General features: G+C 40.6%; 1 protein-coding gene across 6 annotated transcripts in view; it reads right to left on the minus strand.

The window, feature by feature from the left end:
• Positions 1 to 8910: 8910 nt before the first annotated feature.
• ALG5 (ALG5 dolichyl-phosphate beta-glucosyltransferase) overlaps positions 8911 to 22751 on the minus strand; it is a 47907-nt gene continuing 34066 nt past the window's right edge. For all 6 annotated transcript variants that reach the window (XM_048848178.2, XM_048848192.2, XM_048848212.2 and 3 more), the window contains 2 exons: positions 12115 to 12200; positions 8911 to 10262 (listed from right to left, as the gene is read on the minus strand). In XM_048848178.2, coding sequence (XP_048704135.2) covers positions 10150 to 10262; positions 12115 to 12200 — 199 coding nt within the window. In that variant the 3' untranslated portion in view covers positions 8911 to 10149. The remainder of the gene's footprint in view (positions 10263 to 12114; positions 12201 to 22751) is intronic.

Raw genomic sequence — 22751 nt, forward strand, 5'->3', positions numbered from 1 at the left:
GGGTCAGTCAGAGGACCAATCCTATTCAACTTATTCATAAATGATCTGGAGAAAGGGGTAAACAGTGAGGTGGCAAAGTGCAGATGATACTAAACTGCTCAAGATGGTTAAGACCAAAGCAGACTGTGAAGAACTTCAAAAAGATCTCACAAAACTAAGTGATTGGGCAACAAAATGGCAAATAAAATTTATTGTGGATAAATGCAAAGTAATGCACATTGGAAAAAATAATCCCAATTATACCTACAATATGATGAAGGCTAATTTAGCTACAACTAATCAGGAGAAAGATTTTGGAGTCATCGTGGATAGTTCTCTGAAGATGTCCACGCAGTGTGCAGCCACAGTCAAAAAAGCAAACGGGATGTTAGGAATCATTAAAAAAGGGATAGAGAATAAGATGGAGAATATCTTATTGCCCTTATATAAATCCATGGTACGCCCACATCTTGAATACTGCATACAGATGTGGTCCCCTCATCTGAAAAAAGATATACTGGCATTAGAAAAGGTTCAGCAAAGGGCAACTAAAATGATTAGGGGTTGGGAACGGGTCCCATATGAGGAGAGATTAAAGAGGCTAGGACTTTTCAGCTTGGAAAAGAGGAGTGTAAGGGGGGATATGATAGAGGGTATATAAAATCATGAGTGGTGTGGAGAAAGTGAGTAAGGAAAAGTTATTTACTTGTTCTCATAATATAAGAACTAGGGGCCACCAAATGAAATTAATGGGTAGCAGGTTTAAAACAAATAAAAGGAAGTTCTTTGTCACTCAGTGCACAGTCAACCTGTGGAACTCCTTGCCTGAGGAGGTTGTGAAGGCAAGGACTATAACAGGGTTTAAAAGAGAACTGGATAAATTCATGGAGGTTAACTCCATTAATGGCTATTAGCCAGGATGGGTAATGAATGGTTTCCCTAGCCTCTGTCTGTCAGAAGGTGGAGATGGATGGCAGGAGAGAGATCACTAGATCATTACCTGTTAGGTTCACTCCCTCTGGGGCACCTGGCAGTGGCCACTGTCGGTAGACAGGATACTGGGCTGGATGGACCTTTGGTCTGACCCAGTATGGCCATTCTTATGTTCTTATATGTGCACATATTTACAGCTTAAAAAATTATTTCCTTTCGAGAAGTATTGTAATTGTTTGAGGAGGGTGAGATTATGGAAAAAAATAAAAGCATTCTCTCACACATTAATTAATGTCTTATGACGTTATAAACGGCCACTAAATGTAAAGATTGTATTCCCCAAAAAGTAATCGACATGCATAACAGCTCCATGGAGCTGGGAATTGATTTGTTCAGCACTCTCTCTAACTGAAGGAGACGTGATCGAGAAGCTTGAGGAACCTACCAAACTGTTGGGTGTGTGAAGACTGTGTGACCCTCTATGGGAGGTCAATGAGCAGAAGTTTCTGCTGAATGGACTCTTATGGAACTCATGGCGAGTCCTGAATGCTTTAGGGCTTAACAAGTAAACTAGAATAGGGGTTACTTGCGGGGTTTCGAAGTGGGGTCTTTATAGTGCTCAAATACAGAACCTCTTCCACTTTGCTTGGTAAGTACAAGCCAAAATGTTCTGGACTTCAGTAGAGTAGTTTCTGTCTGTGGCTAGCCAGTATCCGGCTGTAAGATGCAGCGATGCTCGGTGTGGGTGTAGACTCTGGCCTTCACTCTGCATAATCATATTGGGCTGAATTGGAAGTATGAGGTGAAAGTGTGGCAGAAGAGCAAAAGGCAGAGAGACTCTTCTTCTGGAACATTTGTCTCTTTCTGGAAGGCTCTGAAGACCTCTGTTGGCCACAGTAGTGGAAGGAAGTCTGCCTCTGTCATAGGCCTCAGAGCTACCCTAAATGCTTTCTTCTTAGGGCTAGTGAGTCCACTTGCAGGGACTGCAGGGTGGCTTTTGAGTCCTTTAAAGTGTACAAGGCTTCATTGGTGTGCATGTTGAAAAGGTCATACCATTCAAAAGGTAGGTACTTGATGGTTGATTGTACCTCTTTTGATATCCCCACAGACTCAACCATGGAACCCTGCACACGGTGATGAGGTTCCCATAGGCTGCACTGCTGTGTCGGAGGTATTGAGAGTAGCCTGAAGAGAGGTGGGGGCTACTGGTTGCTTTAGCTCCTCCCTGTGCTCCTGTGGGATCCTTTCCACAAACTGTGACAATCGGTCTGAGTTTAGGAAGTCCTATTTAGCCAGCAGCACCTGGAGTTTGATATGCACATCTATAAGCTGGCTGAGGAATAAGCCTTCCAGACAGAGAAGTCAAACTTATTTGGAACCTTATCCTATGGTATCATTTTGCTTGGTCCCTGCTGCATAGACCTTTTGTGGTCTGCTGCAGTCACCAAAGATCCTGGGGTTGAAGCTGGGATTTGCCAAAGGTCCTTAACTGGTTCCAACAAGCCATCATTTGTTGGCATTGCCAGTCTATGAGGGACTGAGGAATGTAGGACGTCTAACAGTTTGTGTGATTTTTTCCTGCACCCTCTCCATTGGAATTTTCAGGGTATTGGCCACTTGCCATAAAAGGTCTTGAAAAATATGGTAGTCATTTGGCTGGGTTGGGATGGCTGCAGTGAAAAGCTTTATTGGGCAAAAAGGAGGCTATCTTCATTGGGATGTGATGGTCATCTATGTCCTGCTCCTGATGTGTGATGTACCATGTATCACTGACTCTCATGAGACGGTATATGTGGAGAGGGAGACCTGACTCTAGAGGCAGGAGCAATGGAAGAACTGTAGAGGCACAGATAGGCTCCTTAAGGTGTTGATGGGGTCATTTGGTGATCCATCAGTGCCGAGGTGTCAGGAAGACCTTGAACTGCCTCCTGACTTGGATGTACCTGGTCCCAGGGAGGGAGACCTGTCTCGGCAATCATCCTAAGTGGTGTTTTTCCTGATCCCTTTCTTCTGAAGAGGAGGGCTTAGTAACTGACTGACTCCATAGTTGACAAATGAGACTTTCTCGAGGATGAGTGAGCCCTCAAGCTTGGGGTAGACCCGCAGCTTACCAGAGCATTTGCAGAGATGGTCTGCTCAGGTTTGGTGGTATTCTTCCCATGAGGCTCAGAGGAGACCCTCAAGGAATACTCCAAGGAAAAAATTAAGGAGGGATTTCCTTACTGTTTGTGACCTCATAGAAAAAGAGGAACATACGGAGCATTTATTGGGGATATGTATTTCACTGAGGCAGAAGGGCTCTTAGTGTCACCATTGATAGGAATAGCTGCCTCACAAAAGAGACAGGGTTTAAGTCCTTAAAATTTGGATTCCGCTACCTCGGAAGAGCTCTGGCACTCAGACCAACTTCTCTAAAGTTGAAGTTTCTTTCTGCCTTTGTCTTTTTTGACAATGAGCAGTAAAGCTACACTATTCTAAAGTGCACAACTTTCATAACTACAGCTAATTAACAGTAACAATGAGAACTAGAAAGAATAAGAGATGAAACAGTGTGCAGAGAAGGGAATGCTGCAGGGTTCCATTTTGCTCTCAGGGGCAACTGAAGGGCTTTTGGGGCTGTTCAGCCCTTTATGCCCTCAGGTGGGGATGTGCAAGGCTATGCAGGGCACAGGGGCAACCCCAAGAGATGCTCCAATCTAGTCTCACATGGGGTATGCATGTCAGAAGTGGAATCCACATGGACAATTACTTGAAGCACAACCCAGATTTCTTAACTCAGTCCACTATACCACACCTGTTTCCCCTGAAATAACCTTATAGAATATAAAATCCTCAACCCAGACAAATTTATATGTAGGCTTGGCCGACTTTGATTTTTATTTTATTTTTTTATAAATTTGACAGATAATGTCAATGCTTGTTTTTAGGCATTTTTTTTTTCAATTTAAATTTTCATAGTTGTGGGAAATTATGGGGGGGAGGTGTCAGACAATAATTATTTAATGACAGCAGACACTGAGATGTAAAAATTGAAAGCTTTATAACACATTGTCAACATCACATATCAAAATACACAAAATAAATAGCCTTAAATCAAACTCTAATAAAGTTCTCAAGCAGCATTTTTCTTCCCGTGCCTAGCTGTAAATTTCAATTATTATTGATGAAAATATTTTTTCGTCAGTCTGTGTACAGTGAAATCAATGTTTATTGACTTTTATCGATAAAAATCTAATCCTTCTAAGCATATTTATATGTAATGGGGCTTAGAATTTAGAATGAAACTCTTTGCCATTTATAAAAGCTCTAATCGCTAAAGGGGCTGTTTTTTAAGCTATCCCCTAAACACCCAAATTTTACTTACACACATCCAGTAACTGTACCACTAGAACTGCAGCTAGTCAGTGCTGCCTAAGCCCAGGTAGATGCTCTTCTGTCCCATTACTAGCATCTTTGGGCTCAGGAATAAGCCAGGACCAACTGGCATCACGGGTGGACGCTTTCCCTCCTGCTGGGCCGCTGGAATGATATGTAATACTGCTGGGACTACCAGTGGGATACATACAAGGTGTTGGAAGTGAGACCATCGGTGCCAGTGGAGATAGGAATTTTAGGAAGCTGATACTCTCTTGAAGTGAGACTGAAAGGCTCATGTGTTAGACCTTCTTTGGGACTCAGATAAGTGTTTTTTTTTTAGGCAGGGAAACTTGCTCTCTTTTCAGCTGTTTCTTTGTGTGGTGTGAGGGAAGGCAAAGCTGATAAAGACAGCATAGTTTCTCTGCTAATTACTCTTTAGTATAAGCTTATGCCCAAATAAATGTGTTCGTATCTAAGGTGCCACAAGTACTCCTTGTTCTTTTTGCTGATACAGACTAACACGGCTGCCACTCAAACTCTTTAGTAGTATCTTTCATTCCAGGATCACCAAACACCACATGAATGAGGTAGGTAAACGTTTTCCAGATGAGGAAACTCAGGAAGAGCACCCTCTACATGGGAATTTTTCAAAAATTTCGCACCATTGTTCACATCAGTTCAGCCTCACTATTGCTAGCAAGGTTAATAATGAACTGCCAGTTACCCCTAATGCTTTAAGGAATGTGTCATCTCATCTTGCTCAGGTAAAATTTTGGAAAATAATTTGTTGTTACTTTAAATACCAAAAAGGCAATACATTCAGTTCACTGTGATTTTTTGTTTTAGACTCAACTATATGTAAAAACCACATGAGTTGAAGCACTAGTAACTGGATCAAGTTATATTCAAACCTCTTGGTAGAGCTAGTACTAACTGGACTGTCTGAACAATTTGCTTCAGACAGACTAGAGAACTGATGAAAAGGGGTATAATACTACTTGCTCTGCAAAGCCCCTCACAGTAATGGTCTAGCAAGGTTCCTCTGCAACTAACTTTACTGTAAGTGAGAAAAGGTGGGTGAGGTAATATCTTTTATTGGACCAACTTCTGTTAATGAGAGAAGCTTTGGAGCTTAATCAGAGCTCTTCTTCAGGTCATCTTTTGTATAGTTACTGTAAATGGTGCATCAAATATTTTTATGCACGGATACATGCCAAAGACAAAAGTGAAACTTCCCGAATTATTAAACAACATAGGTGACTACGCCCGTTTATCTGTTTTGCATGTTGTTTCATCAGTTCAAATTTTGTCTGACGTGTTCGCTATATGGACACTGAAAGCTGAGAAAGTCATTTGGGAACCCAATGCCCAAGATTTTCAAAGTGGCTCTTAAATTCACATCAGTCCTAAACAAGTAACCTGATTTTCAAAGGTGCTGAGCATGAAGCTGCTCTCATGGTCTTCAGTGTCTGCTGCAGGGTGCTCAGCATGTTTGAAAAATAGGGTCACTCGTTAAGGTGCCTAAATAAGGAGGCTAATTTTAGACACCCATCTTTGAAAATCTGCAGATAATAATGTTAGAAAATAAGTTATTGAACAGATTTCCCCAGAAAATTATTGGCAAAACCACCCTAAGAACAATGAAAATGTTACCAGGACTGCAATATCAAACATCTTTCAAAATATCTCTTTTGCACTGCAGCATCGTGCATTTAAAAGATGAAACGTTATTCTGATCAAGTTAATGTCTTTGGTGAGATGGGTGAGACCCCAAGTGAAGCTGAACCCACTAATGCTCCTTTAAACTGAATGGGCTACCCTATGGCAAGTATGCAGGCTTATTACTGGAACATTCACTACAGTTCATCTCTGTTTCAGGGAAATGAAACACTTGCACACTTTGGAAAAGGCAGGCATGCACTCAGCATTTATCTCATTTACAGCATGTAAATAAATGCTTATGTATGAAGTTGCTGAAAGGATTGGGAGCCTGCTAAAAATCTGGCACACTATATTGACAAGTTAAAAACGGATTTGTTCTTAGCCCCAGAAATATTACTATGGATTTGCAGAGTGCTCGAATGCAAGCACTAGGGTTTGCAGAATGCTTGAACGCAAGGGGGCTTAAAAAAATATCAGAAAAGGATAATTGTCTAAACATATCTAAATGAGCAGCTTGACAATCACATAACTATACTTACAAATAGAAGGCAGAAATGGTTCATGGTAATAAAAATGGTGAAATGTAGAATAATGTACAGTAGAGCTATACATGTTCTATTTCCCCTTCCAGCGATCAATCTTTTAAATAGATTCACAGGTGAGGGTGGCTGCCAGGATATGATCTCAAATGTACGTTTTATTTTATATAATATTGAAAAAAAATAGCAACAGTAAGAAAGAGAGGCTGGGGCTTAATATGACAAGGTTAAACAAAGGCTAAGGGACAAATGTTAAAATATATGTAGTAAATAACCATTGGGATAAAGAAAAATTATGTTCTCCCATTCTCTTGCCTGTATTTGATCTATTTGTAGATTGTAAGTTTTCTGTCTGTGAACATCTAGCACACTCTTGGGTACATGGTAAATTGATAATTATGGGTAGAAGCAATACTAGTGTAGGGATTCAAGAATAGATATTGAAGGTGTGTATGCCACAGCTAAGGATGTTCTGTACATTTCAAACATTAATTCAGTTTAAATTTGCATCGCACCTGTGTAAAAACTAGTTGTAAAACTAATCTGGGCATTTGTTTCCAGTTGGTATGGGAATGTCCTCAGATATTTGTTTTGAATTCTGCAACTGGTATATTGAATACAGTTCTGCAGAATGAACTGGAGCCATCTCCTGCCTTTCGTTGCTGACACTTCATCATTTTGTTCATTCTGCCCATTCCAAATGGATTGAAATTGCTTTATTACTTGTGCCCATGTGCACTGCCCTGAAATAATGCTGCAGTGTCATTGAGCCCATGGACTGAGAATATAGAGCTAAATTCAGGAGTTATACCAGTGATGGATTTGGCCTGTGATGTACTGTGTATCTGCAGAAAAGGTTATCTATCAAAAAAGATCAAAGTGAATCACTGTTCTTTACTGGAATAAACAAACTCCCAGGAAGTATCAGAATTATGTCATTTTATTGTCAAACACAATAAAAAGGCAGTTACTCACTTGTAATAGGCGTTCTTGGAGTCTCTTGCCTCTGCTGAGCCACATTTGGAACGGTTTAGCAATTAAATCCCTATCTCCTCTCTGCAGGAGAGCATGTAGACTTCAGACTCCACCAGGAGCTTTGTGGACTTCAGAAAATGTGTGGCACCCTCAAGACAGACCAACTGTAGTGAACAGTTTCAAAATTAACTCTCCAACTGTTCCAAAAATGCTGCATATGAACTTTTTTCAGACCAAATTTGTAATTTCCAGGTCAAGCTACTAAAAAAATTGAGAATATTTTATTAACAGAACAGAATTACTACTCAGGCTTTTTTCCTGCAGCAGTCATGTTCCAAATGTCTTGTCAGATTATATTTAAGGGGAGTGTGCTAAAAGACAACATATGGAAAATGTCAGGGAAAAGAGTTTATTGTGAAGTTGCATTACAATGTATATCTATACACATTCTTAATGATGGAGTCTCTGCTCCACCATTGCTTCATATTATCCAATAACACTGGAAGAATCCTGAGTAAAAGAATTAGATGAATTTTAGGGCTTGTCAAAATTTAACAAAGAATTTATTGTTTTCTTTTTGAAAGGCTATTTTTCTACAGAAAATGGCCAGTGAAAAAAACTTTTGATAAAGTTGACAGCTTTTTATTAAAAATTCTCTTTTGCAAAACTTTCTGCCACATTTATCAATTTTTGTCCAACGTTTTCAAAATCACTGTTTTTCGTTTACTGAAATCTTCATTACTGAAAACTATTTTCAGTAAAAGAAACATTTGGATAATGATTCAAAACCTGAAGATATTGATTAAAGTTCTGCAGAAAATTTTGGAGAAATGAAAGTAGGTCAATTCTGAAAGCTGTGAAACAAATAATTTTGAAGTTTGTTTTTTGCCAGCTTCATGATGAGATCTGATTATTTAAGCCTCTCATTTTAATTTTGTTATACACAGATTTATGATCAGTGTTGCTCAAATGCATAGTAATTTCCATAATCTAATATAATGGTTTTTACCGACAAATCCTGTGATATTTAATCTGGAAGGATTGCTTACTAATATTCTTTTAATGCAGGTATTTTGTGTGTAGTTTCCTTGGTTTAAAGGAAAAACCCAACACCTGAATTCCCCTAGCCTCTTTCTAAGAAGCTGCCAAAAATATTCAGTTGAAGTTTTCAAAATCAGACTGAGGCAGACACCTTGCATGGAAAACTGCAGCCCAAATGGTTAGTTTGAGAAAGTTATAAGCTTCTGAAAACATGATCTTATAATGGGAAACATCAAACAACCTTAACAGGTGATATTACCAGCCCTGCCTATCACATCAGTAGTGCATAGAACACTTACCACAAGTGAGCAGTTATCACTTTATTCTGGTTAATGCAGCAACCAGTCACATAACTCATTCAGCAGAAGTGACAGATCTATATGGACCAGAACACCAAAGGAAGTGAAGACTATAAAACAAAAACTGAACATGTTCATTGAGATTTTATTTCAGTACTACTTCATCCTCCAGAAAACTGAGGTAACCAAACCCTAGAAGTGTATAACAACGTGTAAAAGGAGAAAAGACAGATTCCAACTTAACATATCTGAAAGTACAACTGGTTGTACACTCCATTTTCTTTGCTTTAAACAAGCTCATGGGAACAACTTCTTAACAAAGTGTGAAACATATTACCCTTTATGGTAGGTTCAAGAAACTGGTTTACTTGTTTGGCAATCACAAATGAGTCTTTTTGACATTTGCCATTTTAAAGTTATGCTCCATGATAGGTTGAGATACTTTATCAGTAAAAAGCCCAGCCCTTAAAGCTGAAAGCTCATGACCTTCACAGCTAAAAACCAAACATCCTTAACGCACACGACCCCCAGCAACTCCAAGGTGTCAGTCTGTTAGTATCAAACTACTTTCTCTCTGGCCTCTGTACAACAGTTCTTGAGGCTCCCAGTCTAGTACATATAATATTCACCTGAATGGCCAGATTGTATCTAATTGTAAAAGAAAGCATTTTAAAATTAAATGTGCTTTCTTTTGGAAATGTTATGGTCCATGGGGAGTGAATATGAAGTAAGATCTCAGACTTAAGTGTTCTAAATTGCAGGTCAAGACAGATTACAATTGGAATTTTATGAGATTACTGAACAAGTTCTCAGGAAAATAGCGCATTCGTTGTATAACACAGTAAAATCCATTAATATCAGCCATACCATTTAAAGATTTAAAATAATAGCCTAAATCCATAGAAGTAATTTAATACCACTATTACCAATTCCAAATCACAACATATATGTGTGTTCAAATACACAGAATCAAAAAGGGCTTTGGTCATCCACAATATTGCACTTCATGGGATATGGGCTCCTTTTAATGTGCATTAACGGGAATTCCAAGTGCACAGTGAGACAAAAGCAGATTTGTTTATTTAATCTGAGTGAATTTATGCAAGAACCTTTAAAGCTGCTACAGAACAAAAGAAAAAACAGATGCTGGGATCAAAACGTATGTTGTTTAAAGATGCTTTTTCTTTCAGATTATAGAAACATTTGACTATCGGCAATTTTATAAAATATACGTACATTGCAAAAATGCAGTACATAACAGCAGCAATGAAGAGTAACCTCAGATTTCTTCAACATTTTAGTTCACTTGAAATAGTTCTCATGCTCCATTATGTGTAATAATGCATTTGGAGAATGTAAATAACCTAATTAGATTTGCTTGTTTCGAGACGCCAGGCACCAGTCAAATATCTCAGTCGTATAAAAAGAAGATCCCTGCCCATCTGCAGCCAGCTCCAAAAGGGGACCAGTTTTGAACCTATGGTTAATAAAAGATACAAAAAAATCAGAGGGACAATGTTTAAACAAGTGTTCACCTTCAATAAAGTTAACATCAGTAAGATAGATTTAACCAGAGAACATCTGCATTGTTAGCTTATTCAGCACCATGATTTAGCCCTTGACTTTAATAAACATTTCCATTTGAAAAGTTAATGCTTTATAATTTAAATTATATTTGAAATTATACTGAGAGTGGGACATTCTAGGTCAGAAATAGATGGTGGCTCAACATACGCAACAGTGGCATATGTACACAAATTTACTGCTGCACAATAAATCACACTTTGTTCAGGCAACTAGACCTAGAACCTGAGCAAAGGTAATTGGAAGAAAGCATGCATTTGTTTTTCTTTCGTAAAATCACTCAAGACACAATCTTAAAAGCACTAGCACAAACCCTACAACCTATCCTGAAGGATGACCCAACACTCTCACAAATCTTGGGAGACAGGCCAGTCCTTGCCTACAGACAGCCCCCCAACCTGAAGCAAATACTCACCAGCAACCACATACCACACAACAGAACCACTAACCCAGGAACCTATCCTTGCAACAAAGCCCGTTGCCAACTGTGCCCACATATCTATTCAGGGGACACCATCACAGGGCCTAATAACATCAGCCACACTATCAGAGGCTCGTTCACCTGCACATCTACCAATGTGATATGTGCCAGCAATGCCCCTCTGCCATGTACATTGGTCAAACTGGACAGTCTCTACGTAAAAGAATAAATGGACACAAATCAGATGTCAAGAATTATAACATTCATAAACCAGTCGGAGAACACTTCAATCTCTCTGGTCACACGATTACAGACATGAAAGTTGCGATATTACAACAGAAAAACTTCAAAACCAGACTCCAGCGAGAGACTGTTGAATTAGAATTCATTTGCAAATTGGACACAATTAACTTAGGCTTGAATAGAGACTGGGAGTGGCTAAGTCATTATGCAAGGTAACCTATTTCCCCAGCCCGCCCCCCGCTCCCCCCCTTTCCTCAGACATTCTTGTTAAACCCTGGATTTGTGCTGGAAATGGCCCACCTTGATTATCATACACATTGTAAGGAGAGTGATCACTTTAGATAAGCTATTACCAACAGGAGAGTGGGTTTGGGGGTGGGGTGGGGAGAAAACCTGGATTTGTGCTGGAAATGGCCCAACTTGATTATCATACACATTGTAAGGAGAGTGATCACTTTAGATAAGCTATTACCAGCAGGAGAGTGGGGTGGGGGGAGAGAAAACATTTTGTAGTGGTAAACACCCATTTTTTCATGGTTTGTATTTATAAGAACATCTTCTGTATTTTCCACAGTATGCATCCGATGAAGTGAGCTGTAGCTCATGAAAGCTTATGCTCAAATAAATTGGTTAGTCTCTAAGGTGCCACAAGTACTCCTTTTCTTTTTGCAAACAATTTAACTAACCCTTCTTCAATAGGGCTAGACATCATGCTAGGTAGAATATGCTCTCTCTGTATCTTATAGCAGAGTTCCCTACAAGCTGGAAAGCAAAAGGCACTGTGAGAAACCTGAAGCAAAGAGGGTGACCTAGGGGAGCCTGTACATGGGAGAGGTGAGAGTTTTGGAGCCATCACAAGAAAGGGCCGGAGAAAGGAAGTACTGGAAGTGGAGCCATCAGGGGAAGCTGGCCAGCCTTACTGCCTTCAGGTCTTTTATAACTGGATGGCTGTATGAGGAGAAGGGTCAATGCAACAGGTCCTCAAGTTTGGAAAAAAGTGTGTCACTAAAGGATGATACAAAGGTATTGCTTTCTGGACTGACACTCAAGGGGATGGGAGGTGGGTAAGCAATTTACTCACCATCAATTTCAGTCCAGTTGACAGCAACCTCTGCTACTGGTATTTTCAAGAGCTGAGCTATGTAAAGAAGTTCCACATCAAATGCCCTGAAATAGAACAGGAAATAGTAAATTCATTTGTATTTATTTTCAGAAAAAAGACCACCGCAGTGTTAATTAAATCTCTGTTCTGGTGTAATTTAAGGCACTTAGTGTGGAGTTATCAAGTTTATACTGATACTCTGAAGGTCAGATTCACATGAAAGATCAATCCGTTATATAGCTGAATGACAGAAACTAGCCAGGGTACAAATTACAATACCTCATTGCACAACACATACATTAAAAGAAAGGATGAAGTGCTCGTATCAGCACTCACACTTTTCATTTGGTCACAGTCAAGATTTAGATCTTTGTAGAGCTTCCTTGCAGCACCAACCTACTACTCTAGTGTTTTCTCGGGTTTCAACTGCACCTGAAGCTCCTCTTCCCTTTCTTGATGCTGCTGTATGCTGATGTGAAACTCTCTCCTTGTTTTCTTTGAGTCAAAAACCAATGCAGAAGGGAAGTGAGGAAGCAGAGAAATGATGGGAGCTGAGGAACAGCTGGGAGTGCATATAAGAAACCATTATAGAGCCTTTTCACTCCTCAAGTCTATCATTTTTACTGGCAGGCTCTGCTCAGAAGAGATCCACTGCTAGAACAGTTGCGGTAGCAGAGGTCAGGAGTAGGTGCACTGGCCAAGTTCACACAGTTTCTCATTGCACTAACGAACGCCATAAGACCTACACTTAAGCATGAAGATTCACTCATTTCTTCACCCCACTTGTACAGCTAAAATTCCTCATCTGCTCAGCATTCTTCAGGCCTGGTTTTCATAACAGCTGAGCATCCACAGCTCTCACTGAGGTCAATGGGATACATGGATGATTGCTATTAGACATAAAGGACATGATTTTCAGTAAATAGCTATCTACATATAACTTGTGCATTGCAAGGGTGACTAGAGATCAATTTAAATCTCTAGTAAGTCAGTATTTCTCTATATTTAGTTGCATATACTAAGTACTGAACCCCAAATATTCTGACTTCTTGTTCACCTGTCATTAGGTTTCTCTTTACACTTAAACATTTGTTCTTAGACAGCCATGAGTAACAGAGGTCTTTTTTGAAACAGTTCAGGAATATTAAGTGTCTTATCTGAATTAAGATAATTTTATTTCAGACTTTCATATAGGTCACTCACAAATTCCCTGTTTCTTAACTATTTCTAGGCTACGACTAATTTTAAATGCCAAACGTTTGTTAAAGAATGCGAACACTTATGCTCTAAGTCAATTGTTATTGATTTTTAGAGTGACATAAAACATTAGCACTTCCTTTTCAGCAACTGCATTGTCTAACTAATAAAAAGATATAGTTACATAAGACAATTTGTGCCTTCAACTGTCCAACCAGGATATCCATTATAGTCCTATTTGAAGTACCCTCGTGCTTTGATTTAAAAGACAACATATACATTACTATATTTCTATAAGAAGGCATTGAACCATTTCTGTTGTTAAAGGTTGGGGGAGGTTAAAAGTTTAAGTAAAGACAATTTGCAAGTTTAAAAGGTTTTCTTGGGGGCGGGGGAGGAAGAGGGTACCTGTTGAAAACTTCAGGAACTTAGTGGCCATAAGGCAGCTTTAGCTAAAGGGTGCATACCTCTTTTAACTCTCATATAACATCCAATATATTAAACTAATGAGAGGTGTTAGCTGCTAGTGACCAGGATGGATTTAAAAAAAATAATCACGATTTCAAAAATTTGTTTTCATGTTGTTAATTCTTTACTTTCTTCCTATTTTATAGCCTTAAATTGCTGAAGTGGGTGTTCTGTACCTGGTTCCTTAATTGGTTTCCTAATTATTAGTAGAATTCCAGATTTTACATAGTGTTTTTTTTTTCCACACTTAAAATGCTCATCTGTGCTGAAGAAGAAAAGTCCAGAGTCTCTAACATACCTACTGGAAGAATATCACATACACAAATACAAGATTGATAAGCAAACAGTGCCAGCTATAATTGCAACCAACACCACTTTCCTGTATATATTGAACTTCCACAAGTCAAGAAAGCTGAAATACTTTACATAATCAGGCTGTACTCCTCCATCAGGGTTTTTAGTTTGAAGTCAATGGGATTTGTGCTCCCAAGTCACATAGGTACTTTTGAAAATACTACCATTAGGTCCTCAAAATACGGCTTGACAATTTTGGCCTCTGTGCCTGAAGAGTTCACAATAACTAGATGTGACAGAATTCAATTTTTATTTTTTGATAATTTCAATGGAGAATATCAATTTTTATTTTTAAGCATTTTTTTCGATTTTCATTTATCTAAATTTTCAGTCATGGGAAATTATGGGAGAGGGGTCAGACAATTATTTAATTACAGTAGATGCAGCAATTAAAAAAGTTAAAGCTCTAACTGTTAAAACACAAATTGTCAACATCATGTCAAAATATACAAAGTAAATATTCTCAAATCAAACTCTAATTTCTCAAGCAGCATTTTTCTTACTTGGCCTATTTGTAAATTTAGATCATTATTGATGGAAATTTTTTTTTGCAGTTTGTGTGTGTACTGTGGAAATGACATTTATCAACATTTACCAATAAAAATCTAATCTCACCAACCCTGTCACTCATTGTTAAAGTCTAAATAACTTTCATTGCTAACACTGAAGCAATTTTATTTTGATGAGACAAAGATTTTGTCCCCCTAGGAAGTGTGTAATAAAAATAAATTTTATCTGCGATGCTGCAAACACTTATGCACATGCTTAACTTTAAGCACCAGCAGTCCCACTGAAGTCAATTTGATCATTCAGGTAGACAGTTACATACCAGCTTAAGTGTTAGAAGGAGCAGAGCTTTAACTTTATATTTTATATTTTGCCAATAGCATTTGTAAAATGTAAATAATTTTTAAACCCTTACAGCACTGACATTCAAAGAAAATAAACAATCAATCATTTAGAATGTAGTTTGTTATACATTTTAATTTTAATTTGCCATAGCAAATTTTGAAATTAGTTTTACAAAGCTTCAGCTAGATTTTAAAAAGTTAAGCAATGCAAATCAGTCATTTAAATCACTCCCCACTGCTGCTGACTGCCTTTTTACTACAGCCTCTTTGAAAACAAGAGTTTGACTGGGGGAAATTAAAGAGTTTAAGATTTAAAATAAACTCTTGCTTTTAAATAAAATTGTTAAATACCTATCTTGCTTCTGCCCCCTCCCCCCATCTAGGGCAAGATCCTTCCCTCTGCTCTAGACACTTTATGTTACATAAAAGTGCTGGCCAGAGAAGTGTAAAGGGGCCCATAAGTCCCATATTTGTCATGGGGAGGATTCCCCAGTGCAAGAATTGAGGAATGCAGCCATAAAGCTGTCCTCCCATGATCCCTTATGTGTCCCTGTGCAGGTGGTTTTCTGAAGGTGGGAGAAGCTGCATCAGACAACACTGAAAATTCCAGGAAGCATTGCAAGTTAACCCATAGGACAGCCTAGGGAGGCTGCTGTAATTTAGAGGAATTGTCTAAATTATGCTGAGGGACTCTCCAGCCCCCTTAACAGACCAGGATCAAGAGGGTGCAAAGATGTCTTAAAGCAGCTGCAGTTTCCACTCCCCTGGACTGCAAACTCTGAATCTTTCCTGTAATCTTTATGGTATTTTGACAGAGGCTATTGCAGAAAGGTGGTCAGTAGCATGCAAAAGAGACACAAGCCTCTGCAGATTGTCAGATGAGTTAGAAATGCTGCTTCCCCCATTCCACTCCAAACCACCCTCCTTTCAGACAAAACCATACAGGACTTTAACATAATTAAAAATAATACATTACAATTAGTGAAGCAGCAAGAATATATCTCAAAATAGGTGCTAGTGCAGTAATCCAGAGAGATTAGATACATACAGTCAGATACCGCCACAGTCAAACACAAGTGATTACACATTGGCCTCCTCACTACATCACTAAAATAGGAAATTCAAACTAATGGTTTCCATGGCAACTGTAACTCAGCCATATTGCACATATATATTCAAAAAGCAGAACTATTAACATTACCCTGTACAACAATAGAAAAACGCAATAGGTGCAGAAGGCAGCCAAGTTAAGTTAGCTAGGGAACCAGAGGTTTGTAATAATCTCAAATCAAGATGACTTCAGAGTGGGAATAGGGCCCATTAGCTGCCACAAAAGCAGTTATCGAAGTAAATGAATTTGTCTGAATGTGCTGAATCTGTTCCAAGCGATGTTGCTGTTTAAAAATTGTTTAAAAAAAACCCAACAACCTACGAACAATTGAGAACTGAACACTGTTTATTAACCCTGCCTAATTACTTCAGTTTGTTCTATTGAAATTCTAGGTTTGTATTACTTGTCATTTCTGGCTGACATTTTAGATTTGTAAGCAAAGATATATTCATTTGTTATATTCACCTCTGAATAGCTGCAAACAAGCTTTTAGCTCTAATACAGTGGTCTCCAACCTTTTTACGCCCAAGATCACTTTTTGAATTTAAGGGCAGGATCTGCCCCTGCCCCGCTCACTCCATCCCCCCTCCCTCCCATGTCGCTTGCTCTCCTGCACCCTCACTCACTTTCACTGGGCTGAGGCAGGGGTTGGGGTGCAGGAGGGGGTAATGGGGTGCTGGCTCCGGGAGGGGGACACTTACCTCAGGCGGCTCCCAGTCGGCGGCGCAGCGGGGCTAAGGCAGGCTCCCTGCCTGTCCCAGCCCCACTCAGGCACATCAGCACATCCTCCCCATCATGAGCCGGGCCACCCTGCCAGCCTGTAGTGCACCATGTGGCCACACCGCTCCCGGAAGGGGACAACGGGCTTCTGCGGCCCCTGGGGGAGGCACATGGTTCCATGTGCTGCCCCCCTCTGCAGGCACTGCCCCCACAGCTCCCATTGGCCACAGCTCTCCGTTCCCAGCCAATGGGAGCTGCGGGGGTGTGCTTGCAGGCAGGAGCAGCGCACGCAGACCCTTGCCTCCCCCCCCACCCCACGGGGCCTCAGGGGTTTGCTGGCCATTTCCAGGAGGGGCATGCTGGCCACGGCAGGCAGCCCTGCTGTGCCACCGTGGCTGGAGATCCCGATCGACTGGGAGAGTCTCCAGGATTGACCAGGCGTTCGACGGGTTGGTGACCACTGCTCTAATATGTTATAATTCCATACTACCCATTACATGTAGTAATTGACTAGAAATCTTAACAGGGACAGATCATTTAATTGTCCGATGTATTACACTGCACTAACTGGTCTAAAAATGCTGCTCAGCCTAGGGAACTAATGAACAAAGTTCAATCATCAGCTAAGCACTATTGTAAGTTTTACCACCTTATAAAAATTGATTAATGCAATGCCAGGACATCACTAGCCTGCTGAAGTGACATTAAAAAAGAATTGTGAGCAAATTTTAGTGACCAGGAAAGTGAAGGACGAACATCCCTGGCAAGAAGGTGCTCCCTCCCCCCGACGGCATGCGATGATGAACATGTCCTAACCTTGAACCACTCCCTCCTCCCACGTTGAATGCCTAAAGGAAAAGGACTCATGGGTGGGATACTACTGGGGTACATTTCAAGGTGTATGCACATCCACTATCAGAGTCAGTGAGGAAACAGATTGCAACGTATTCAGTAACATGATGATAACTAGTTCTACATCTCGTCAGACCAGATGGTGCACTGGAATCTACTGTCTTTATCATCACAATATGAACAAGGGTGAACTAGCTGAGGCTTAATCTGGACAAGAGCAAAGTGACACTAGTGGATTTGGAGGTTGTAACCTTATTAGTTGGCAAGTGCGATATCTGCACCTAGATTAAGGGAGTGCACCTGCCATTTGCGACTCAGGTTCATAATCTTGGAGTTTTAGGAGAGCCAGGACTGCTTTAGGAAGATCCAGTAGTGCACTTATTTTTAATTGTGTTCTAACACAGGTTAATGAGCACGATCTTAAATTGTAGCATAGACAAAGGAGTAAACATTTGTTCCTGGTCGTATTTAACCCTAGGAATTTGTTCCTTTACCTATGCTGCAATTTAAGATTGTTTTAGTTAACACATGTTAGAACACAATTCGAAACAGCTTGTGTGATATTCTGTACCTCGGGGCAGCGCCCTGTAACCCCCATATTCCTCATTTGTATATGACTGTGATCTTACATATGAAGCATGCCTTGTAAGGTATCAGGGAAAAGGTTATGACCTGCTGAAAGTCTTTTCTCTATCCATATATGTATATCATTAATGCATATGAAGTTATGAGAATTGTGTTCTATAGCTGTCAAGAAAATAATGCTGTAAATTGGGGAATCAGCCAGATATTAGCTCACCAAAGGCAAGAGAAAGGAATGTAACCAAAACCCAGGGCAGGGTATCAATCAAACCATCAACAGCCATTGTCCAGCAAAGGAGCTACAATTCAATGATTCACCTACGAGGCCACAGCAGGGGAATTGCTCAACCTTGCCTGGAGACTCAGCAATGCCCCCAGACACGCCTGGACTTGTGGTCCCCAAGCACATGGGACTGAGGTTATAAAACAGACACAGTGACTACACGGGGGGCCTTTTCTCCTGCCCCCACCTATGCTGCAAACAACAAAGACACTGAGAAGAAGACTGAAGATTCAAACAGAGGAGACTGACCCAGATTTAAGGGACAAATCTGTATATTAAGGACTGCAATATCCAGTGGGGTGAGAAAAACTGCTTAATATATTTGCTGCCAAGTCTAATAGGGTTGAGAGTTTACATTGCAAACTTATTTTTTTTCTTTTGGCAACTGACTTTTTGCCTATCACTTAAAATCTATCTTTTATAGTCAACACATTTGCTTAAGTGTTTATCTTTACCAGTGAGTTTGTATGAGGTGTGTGACAAATTTGCTCTGGTTTACAAAGGCTGGTGAATATCCACTTTCCACTGATGAAGTGGTGAACCAATTAATAAATTTGCACTACTCATCTTGAGCAGTACAAGACGGTATATTCCTGGGGTACAGTACTGGGAGCTGGGGGGAATTTGCTCTGATGCCTGTCTCTGTGTGATTCATGAGTGGCTCTGGGAGTATTCATGCAATATAGCTGGGTGTGGGGCTCCACATGCTGTTGTGCTGAGTGATCACAGCTCCTGGAGGGGTTTGCTGCTGGTCACTAGCAAGGCATTGTGAGAGACAGGCAAGGCTGGAGAGAGTTCAGGGGGCACAGCGGTCCCACAGTCCTAGGCTGTACCCCGGGGATCCTGTCATAGCATGCACAAGCAATCTGTATCAATTTCCAAATCAACTGTGCTCAACTTCCAGTATGTTTATCCTGCCGGCCCTGCAAACTCACCCTGGGCTCTGAAACTCCAGCCCAGCTTTTTCCTGCTCGTGCATCATCACCAGCAACAAGTGTTTTCCAGGACAAAGTTAGGCCCTTTGTTATACATGTGAGACTATCTGGAATGTAGGCCTTATCTAGATTAGCATGGGCGTGCCGGTATAGTTATAGTGGCAAACCCATTTAGTGGAGATATAGATTATACTAGCAAGAGTTCCCCAAATGAAAAGATACACTGGCAAATTTTTGTTGGTATGCCTGCAACTACACAAGGTTGCTTCATAGAATCATAGAATATCAGGGTTGGAAGGGACCTCAGGAGGTCATCTAGTCCAACCCCCTGCTCAGTGCAGGACCAATCCCCAACTAAATCATCCCAGCCAGGGCTTTGTCAAGCCTGACCTTAAAAATATCTAAGGAAGGAGATTCCACCACCTCCCTAGGTAACGCATTCCAGTGCTTCACCACCTTCCTAGTGAAAAAAGTTTTTCCTAATATCCAACGTAAACCTCCCCCACTGCAACTTGAGACCATTACTCCTTGTTCTGTCATCAGCTACCACTGAGAACAGTCTAGATCCATCCTCTTTGGAACCTCCTTTCAGGTAGTTGAAAGCAGCTATCAAATCTCCCTTCATTCTTCTTTTCCACAGACTAAACAATCCCAGTTCCGTCAGCCTATCCTCATAAGTCATGTGTTCCAGTCCCCTAATCATTTTTGTTGCCCTCCACTGGACGTTTTCCAATTTTTCCACATCCTTCTTGTAGTGTGGGGCCCAAAACTGGACACAGTACTCCAGATGAGGCCTCAACAATGTTGAATAGAGGGGAACGATCACGTCCCTCGATCTGCTGGCAATGCCCCTACTTATACATCCCAAAATCCCATTGGCCTTCTTGGCAACAAGGGCACACCGTTGACTCATATCCAGCTTCTCGTTCACTGTCACCCCTACGTCCTTTTCTGCAGAACTGCTGCCGAGCCATTCGGTCCCTAGTCTGTAGCGGTGCATGGGGTTCTTCCGTCCTAAGTGCAGGACTCTGCACTTGTCCTTGTTGAACCTCATCAGATTTCTTTTGGCCCAATCCTCCAATTTGTCTAGGGCCCTCTGTATCCTATCCCTACCCTCCAGCGTATCTACCTCTCCTCCCAGTTTAGTGTCATCTGCAAACTTGCTGAGGGTGCAATCCACACCATCCTCCAGATCATTTATGAAGATATTGAACAAAACCGGCCCGAGGACCGACCCTTGGGGCACTCCACTCGATACCGGCTGCCAACTAGACTAGTCATTGATCACTACCCGTTGAGCCCGACAATCTAGCCAACTTTCTATCCACCTTATAGTCCATTCATCCAGCCCATACTTCTTTAACTTGCTGGCATGAATACCGTGGGAGACCGTGTCAAAAGCTTTGCTAAAGTCAAGGAACAACACATCCACCGCTTTCCCCTCATCCACAGAGCCAGTTATCTAGTCATAGAAGGCAATTAGATTAGTCAGGCATGACTTGCCCCTGGTGAATCCATACTGACTGTTCCTGATCACTTTCCTCTCCTCTAAGTGCTTCAGAATTGATTCCTTGAGGACCTGCTCCATGATTTTTCCAGGGACTGGGGTGAGGCTGACTGGCCTGTAGTTCCCAGGATTCTCCTTCTTCCCTTTTTAAAAGATGGGCACTACATTAGCCTTTTTCCAGTCATCCGGGACTTCCCCAGATTGCCATGAGTTTTCAAAGATAATGGCCAATGGCTCTGCAATCACATCCGTCAACTCCTTTAGCACTCTTGGATGCAGCGCATCCAGCCCCATGGACTTGTGCTCGTCCAGTTTTTCTAAATAGTCCCGAACCACTTCTTTCTTCACAGAGGGCTGACCACCTCCTCCCCATGCTGTGCTGTCCAGTGCAGTAGTCTGAGAGCTGACCTTGTTCATGAAGACAGAGGCAAAAAAAGCATTGAGTACATTAGCTTTTCCTACATCCTCTGTCACTAGGTTGCCTCCCTCATTCAGTAAGGGGCCCACACTTTCCTTGTCTTTCTTCTTGTTGCTAACATACGTGAAGAAACCCTTCTTGTTACTCTTAACATCTCTTGCTAGCTGCAACTCCAGGTGTGATTTGGCCTTCCTGATTTCACTCCTGCATCCCTGAGCAATATTTTTATACTATTCCCTGGTCATTTGTCCAATCTTCCACTTCTTGTAAGCTTCTTTTTTGTTTCCCCCAACCCCTTCCCTGGTATAGCTATGTCGGTTAGGGAAGTGGTTTGTTTAGGTTTTTTTTTTTTTAAACCTCTCCTAGCCGACAGTTAAGATTAGGCCAGGCCTTAGTTAACAAATAACTCTGCAGCAAATCCAACTCATTCCCTTATTTGTATTGGCTCTACAGGACTAAGAGGAGGGACAAAACTTGTGTCACTTAAGCGAGCGGATAGCGAGCGGATACAGCAAGACTTGGATCTGTGGAATAAGAAGGTGCCATTTTACCAGTAATATTTGAGATAAAAGTGCACACTTAGTGCTTATATTCGAGAAACAAATGAAAGTTAATTATTTTTACAATGTTCACTAGCTCAGCATAATTTTAAGAAGAAACAGTTGGTACCACAACACGAGGCACCCTCTTCAGGCAAAATTATACAAACAAAATGTTTCTTCCCATCAATCAGCTGTGAGTTGCCTAACAAAACATAAATTTAACCTGTCACAGAGGTACAGAAAGCATCTAATTGTCAATCATTGAGAGGAATAAAAAATACACTTGGAATTTCCCTAATGTGACTAGAATCAAGTATGAGGCAGGATCCATCAAACAACACCTGGAATATTTGATTCCTTCCTGCAGGGAAAGGAATCCAAGATGCAAGGAACTTTTAAGAGATCCCTTTGGGTCAGAAAAGGACAGTATTTCTGACTTAAAATTTACTATCTGCCAGTGTAGCCATCTGATTGGTTTTAAAAAAGAAAAACAAAAGAAAAAACAGATCATCTTTCAGGTTAAGATTGTAGTTGTAGAAATAGAAATATCTTCTCTTTAAATCTGGAAACAAGTAATTCCCAACTGTCTCTGTTATGCTTTTAATATAAGCCTTTTAACTTTTTTTTTTAAGTTTAAATTTAAAAAATGTGCATAATCTATTTCTGAGAAATAGATTAGTGGTTTAATCAGATTCAAAGCCTAAAACAAAGCATATGCTCTTTGTTTGGAGATTGCTCTCATTTCAGATCAATGTCAAAACTTAGCTGTATCGGAAATAAATTTCAAAAACATTTG

This window comes from Caretta caretta, chromosome 1, assembly GCF_965140235.1.
Source record: "Caretta caretta isolate rCarCar2 chromosome 1, rCarCar1.hap1, whole genome shotgun sequence".
NCBI lineage: Eukaryota > Metazoa > Chordata > Testudines > Cheloniidae > Caretta > Caretta caretta.